Raw genomic sequence first — 5,818 nt, forward strand, 5'->3', positions numbered from 1 at the left:
TGCAGTGCAGAAGCCCCAGCAGACTGGAAGAGAGTCCAGGGAGACTCATAAGACAGTGTCTGCCCAACCTGCAGCCACCAGCTACCTTATGTTTGCATGTTTCAATTTTTATGTTTAATTTGTTTTTATTGAATTTCAAATGACTATAGACATAAAGTAAACATGTAACAAGCCAATAGAGCAGAAAGGAAGAAAACCGCATAAATACAACCGGTCTCAGCATGGAGTTCCACTTAGCACCACATGTTTGGAGTGTTACAAGCATTAATGAGTCCTTACAACACCCAGGGGAGTCGCTCCCCGGCCTGTCAGGCAGGTGGGGAGACAGGCTCTTGGAGGGAAATATTTATTTTCCCTATAGAAAACACAGGAAAAAATTGAGCCCAGAGATGATCAGGTTCCCAACTGAGCTTGACTCAGGTCACTAGAGCTGGTTTGACACCTAGAGACCGTCCCTTGGGATGTTTGAAGTCGGTAGGACCTCTGATGTCCCTAGCAATAAAGCAAACTTAGCATTTTAGCCTGTGAGCAGGAAGCCAAGAACTCCCAATAACAATAACAACAAAAAGATTGGCAAAGAGCCAAATCCTGGGCCTGCCAGTCTTGTCCAGAGGGCGTCTTTACCATGAGAGGACATCAAGAATGTTACAGATCTTTCTAGCACATGCTCCCTGTGTGTGACAGAATCACATGAACAAGATAGACACACAAAGTCTGCGGCTTCTTGTAATTGTGTATGCTCACTTCAGTCCAAAGGATAACCTGGTTTATCTGGTCCATCCATGACGCTTAACTAAAGAAAGTCTTGCTCATTAGCCACTAGTTCGGCTGAACTGTGTGTGCATGCAAAGAAATTTCAGGGAATTGCTAGTAGAAAACCAGGATTCGAGCACCCTCCCTTCCCGGGAACCTAGAAAGGTATTTTAAAGTTACTTTCTTGGACCACAACTTCAATACCTGTGTTGAAGGAGAGGCTTCCTGAGAAAGAAGATAAACCAGGTCTACATCACAGTAAATAAAAATACTTCTTGTATTTCTATCTGACTTTAAAAGAAAAAAAAAATGTATCACCAGCAGAACCAGGTTGCACTTGGTAACTCTGATAACTACGGCTGCGGGGTCCAAGACCGGCCTTCATCACAGGGCCTGATGCTGCTGCCTGGCGCCACTTGGCTGCCTGACAGCCTTGAGCAAATGTTCCGAGGCCCAGCACTGTGGTAGTGCAGTCTCCAGCAGGAAGGGTGGAGAGGAACTCTCTAGGAACATTAGACCATGATGAACCCTAAGTAGGCAGCCCCAAGCATGGCAGACATGCTTCACTTTTAGGGGTTCCCCTTCTCGCCCTGCACTTTGATCACACTCCCAAATAGCCACACCAGGCCCTAGATCCCTTCATCTCAAGTTGATACTACATGTGGTCGGTGAGTGCTGTTTGGTTTCATCTACCTCCTTCCTGTCTCAGACTGGACCCAGCTTGACTGCCTAGGCCTTCCGCATGTTTGCATGTTTACTGCGAGTGAACCTCAGGAAGTTAGATGATCTGCCCAGCTCCATGGTGCCCACCCATGGCCTCAGCTGTGAGCCAAGGACAGTATGAAGTGAGCCTCTTTTCCTCCCCACGTGTTTTCAATAAGCAGGTTCCTTGATGTGGGATCTGAGAGGTGGAGCTAAAGGAAAGGTGCTGAGAGGAGCCATGATCCCTGGGAGAAGGGATGGCTGGTTGTCAGAAAGAGGAAGCTGCAGCATACCCAGCCATTTGTGCTCAGAACCTCTGCTGGCAGAAGGTGGGCAGTGGTTGGAAAGGGCAGTGCCTCAGCCTGCTTCCTCTCATCTCAAGAGAGAGCTTCCTCTAGTTAACCAGCCCTGGTAGCAGACCTCTCACCCCTTGGACCTAATCAGCGCCCTCACCCCCAGCCTCCCAGTCCTGTCACACTAAATCATTTGGAATCCCCTAAACCTTGTACCTCCCTATATCAGATCACTGTTGCTCATGGGTTGGGGGGAAGGAATGAACCGGGGGGGGGGGGGTCAGTAACCTGTCACTAGAGCCACACACCTTTCCAAGAGGCAAGAAACCCAGAAGTAGTAGTCGTGGGAAGAGTCAGCTTAAAACAAAAACAGAGGAGAGGAAAAAAAAAATTGCCTCAGAATGCGTGCCGCATTCTAAGTAGTCCCGCTGGGTCAATGCAATAGGGGTGGATTATTGCAGGCAAGACCTGGGCTGCCTCAGTAATTCTGCAAGTTTGATAAGAGATAGCTAGCAGCCTCTGCTTCCTTCCCTGAAAGTAAAACAGACATCACCTTTGCCACATCCCACTGGCAAGTGGCATGGGGTCTCTAGGGGTCACACTGCCTTAAAATTGGCCAGCCCTGTTCGATTATGACACATGGCAGCCTATTTAGAACTCCCTGGATGCAGCCAGCACAAATAAAGCTATCATTTTCCTTGGGAAATTCAGAATTTGGGAGAAGGAGACCGGATCCAAGATATCTCAGTCCCCACGCTCAGCCCCCAAGATGGGAACAAGACTACAAAAAAAATCAGACTTCACCTGAGGAAATAGGTTTTTTTCTACTCCTCTATTCAGAGGTATATGTGAAGTATGAGCAAATATTATGCTTCTCTGCATTTATTTCTAATGAAAAGTTATGCTAATTTATATGTAAATTCGCTTTGGCCCTGGGGCTCCTGGCATATAGCCAATGGGGTTGCTGATGGTGGGGTTTTGGCAGTTGTTTCCAGGTTGATGTAATAAACAGGACAGAGGCTCTCAGGACAGATGGCAGTTTTCAAAGGCATGGGTCACCCTCTCCCATCCTCTGAAACCTTACTCAATGCCTTGCCTGCTTAGTTTCCATTTCTGCTGTCAAAAAGCAAGGAGCTATTTCCAGAGGGGGGCCTGGGCTTGAACTCAATTCCCCTATTGCCAATGTTAGGGCTATAGACTCAGTTTGTGAAATCCTAAGTGCCTGAAATTAACAGAGTATATGCATAGACACACACACAGACACACACACACAGACACACACACACAGACACACACACACACACACCCCAATCCTGCTTCATATTACGTAAGAGGAGTCAACCAAGGATGCCTCTAGACTCCTTATCCTTCTACACCCCCAATGCCTAAAGGACAGGATGGAGACCTCAGAGGCTGAGTCTCTAGGGTTAGGCGAGACAGGCGGTCCCATGGTTATTCCTGTGTGGTCCTCTGCCCCGTACCTTCTTGTTAGAGACTAACTCCTCTTTTCTCCTTCCCCTTCCTCCCTAAGCCACAGCCAGGAGGTACAGACATTTGCATTTGATTCCTTCCAGCCTGGTCTCTCTGTCCTCATACGAGGTCTGCAGAGGACAGGGTCCATCACCCAGAAGGGATCCGAAGGACTAGCTCCTAGGACTCAGCGAGATCATGACAAGTCTGTAATACACTGGGAACAGAGGAAGCAGTTGTGGGACTCCTATCCCTTTTCACTCCGCCAGTCAGAACTTTCCTCTGGGAACGCAACTGCCTAAGGAAGGAGAGGCTTACCTCCCCCTCCTCCCTGCCTCAGGCGCCAAGCCTCTTGGAGAGCCTTGCAGGACCAAAACTCAAAGTTTCTGCCTGTCTCAATCTCTGAGTTCCAACATTTTAAATATTAAAGGGGCAACCTAGAGCCCCCACCCCACCCCCAAAAGATGGGGGAAGGCAAACTGGTGAGCAGCTAATTCCACGGCCAGGATTAACGGGAGGATTGACACAGTGGTGGGGACCACACAGTGCAGCAAATGGACTCAAGGTGGAAGCAGATTCCCAAATGCACCTGAAAAGAGCAGAACCAACAGCGAAGAGCCCTGGGCAGAGAGCAAGCCAGCCTCAGCAACTGCAGCCTGTCTCCTCCGCCAATAAGTAGACCAAAAATTAGCATTCGCCTCTTAGTGCCTCTGTGCTTTCAACTTGGAGAGGCTTTCCTGAATTTCAGAGCCCACCGCAGCCTGCCGCTGTGGTGCACACTCCTTTATCTGCTTAAAACGCCCACCCCCACCCAGCCCCGCCACAAACACACCCCCAAACAGATTCAAAACTAACAATTGTTCAGGCTCCTGCGAAAGCATTTATTCCCCCCCCCCGCAAGCCAAACCGCTGGCCAGCACCTTCCAGGAGGTACCCGATTATTTCCAGCCTGCGTCTCCCCGCTTTGCTCCTCTTAGAAGCTTTACAAGTTCACTGGCCAATATTTAAAGTTTTGTCCTGTAATTTCTCCCCAGTCGCATAGGCAGCACATTCGCAACCCGGCTGCCCTCCCCATCTGCGAGGATCCCTCTGCGTACATGTGTGCTGGGCTGTGTAAGTGTGAAGGATGTGCATGAAGCCAGGGAGACAGCGCACAGCTACGGACCCAAGGGGAGCAGCCGAGACACGTTTTACTTATGCACATATAGTCCCCCATTCCGGTAGCAGCCAGAATCAAATCAATATTCTCACAGCCTGGTCGGGAGAATGAAGTCCCAGCCATGCTGGTTAAAACGCTCCCGCTTCCACCTGCAAACCGCGCAGCGGAGCCGACCCCCAAGAGCCTGCAAATGCTTGCAGCACCGGGTACCATTCCCGGGGATGCTGTAGGCATATCAAAAGCCGGTCTTACCTTGGAAGAGGCACAGAGCCGCCAGCCCCGTGAAGATTGCCCACGAGATAGAATTGTGCATTTTTGCCTGGATGGTTTTCATAATTTTTTTCTTCTTTTTCTTCTTTTTTGTCAGGATCGCTTTTTCCCCCCTCTCTCTCTTTCTTTCCTTTTTTCCTCTTGATAGATTGTGTTGCTCTCAAGCTCTTCCGAGGAGATTTAAATCCACTGTTTTGCTGAAGGACACAACAAGGAAGCCGAGGGCGTGAGAGAGTCTGACTTCTCCGTAATTATCTCCACTCATACTCTGGCACTGAGGCGCATTGTACAATCTGGCCCTGGACAGCCCTCCTACAAGCTGCAATCATTGGTTCTAATCCAAGGATTGACAGAGCTACAACACGCGCGCGCAGGCACACACACACACACACACACACACACACACACACACACACACACACTCAGGAATCATTTGCTGGGCAAATCAAGCTGATTAAAGAGACAGGAGCCTGGAGAGATGGAATGATAAATGTCACTTTGCCCCTTGTATATTGCTTTCATTTTTTAAACTGACAGTCAGCAGAGCCCTGAGCATCCAAAAATCCCTTTGCTCTGGTGGTCTTTGGCCCCCCGAACTTAGATACACTTTGCACTGGAGAAATCCCATAGTCTACTTGGCTTGCAGAAAATTTTAAAGGGGCATTTTCATGCTCTGTGAAATTTGCAAGAATGAATCAAATTCTATTTGTTGTTCCTATTTTGCCTGCAAGGGAAGTTATTCAGTGACAGATTTCTCCTCCCTATTTCTTCAACCTTTCTGTGTAGTCACTTTGAAAATAATAAATAACTTTTTGTTTTCTTCTCCCGTCCCTCTGCCTTCTGAAAACCTGCATCACTCCTATTTTTCAGTCACTTTAGTTTCTAAAATCACCAATGTGGATGCCACCCCATGCCATGTGATAAAGTGTCCAGAATTTGAGAAGACAGCCCACTGTTTACAAAACTGTCTGAAAGAGAGCCAGGCTCTTGCTACATGGCCTCAATCAACATTCACTACAAAGCATGCTGTCTGTATTTTAGCCTCCAATTAGACAGATTTAAGTTAGATGCACCGAAGGACCGTCCAGTTGGTCATTTGTGTGTTGCTATGAAACGTCCTCAGATGGCTGTATCTCTTTGATGATCTCTCAGCAAGAAAACCAGTCAAACA

General features: G+C 48.3%; 1 protein-coding gene across 4 annotated transcripts in view; it reads right to left on the bottom strand.

The window, feature by feature from the left end:
* Positions 1–4,967, bottom strand: part of LOC101998191 (neurotrimin) — a 980,868-nt gene extending 975,901 nt beyond the window's left edge. For 3 of the 4 annotated variants that reach the window (XM_005346981.3, XM_026779078.1, XM_013346274.2), the window contains exon 1: positions 4,630–4,967. In XM_005346981.3, the coding sequence (XP_005347038.1) occupies positions 4,630–4,711 (82 nt within the window). In that variant the 5' untranslated portion in view covers positions 4,712–4,967. The remainder of the gene's footprint in view (positions 1–4,629) is intronic. The other variant, XM_026779079.1, reaches the window with a different exon arrangement.
* Positions 4,968–5,818: the final 851 nt, after the last annotated feature.

This window comes from Microtus ochrogaster, chromosome 5 (genome assembly GCF_000317375.1).
Source record: "Microtus ochrogaster isolate Prairie Vole_2 chromosome 5, MicOch1.0, whole genome shotgun sequence".
NCBI lineage: Eukaryota > Metazoa > Chordata > Mammalia > Rodentia > Cricetidae > Microtus > Microtus ochrogaster.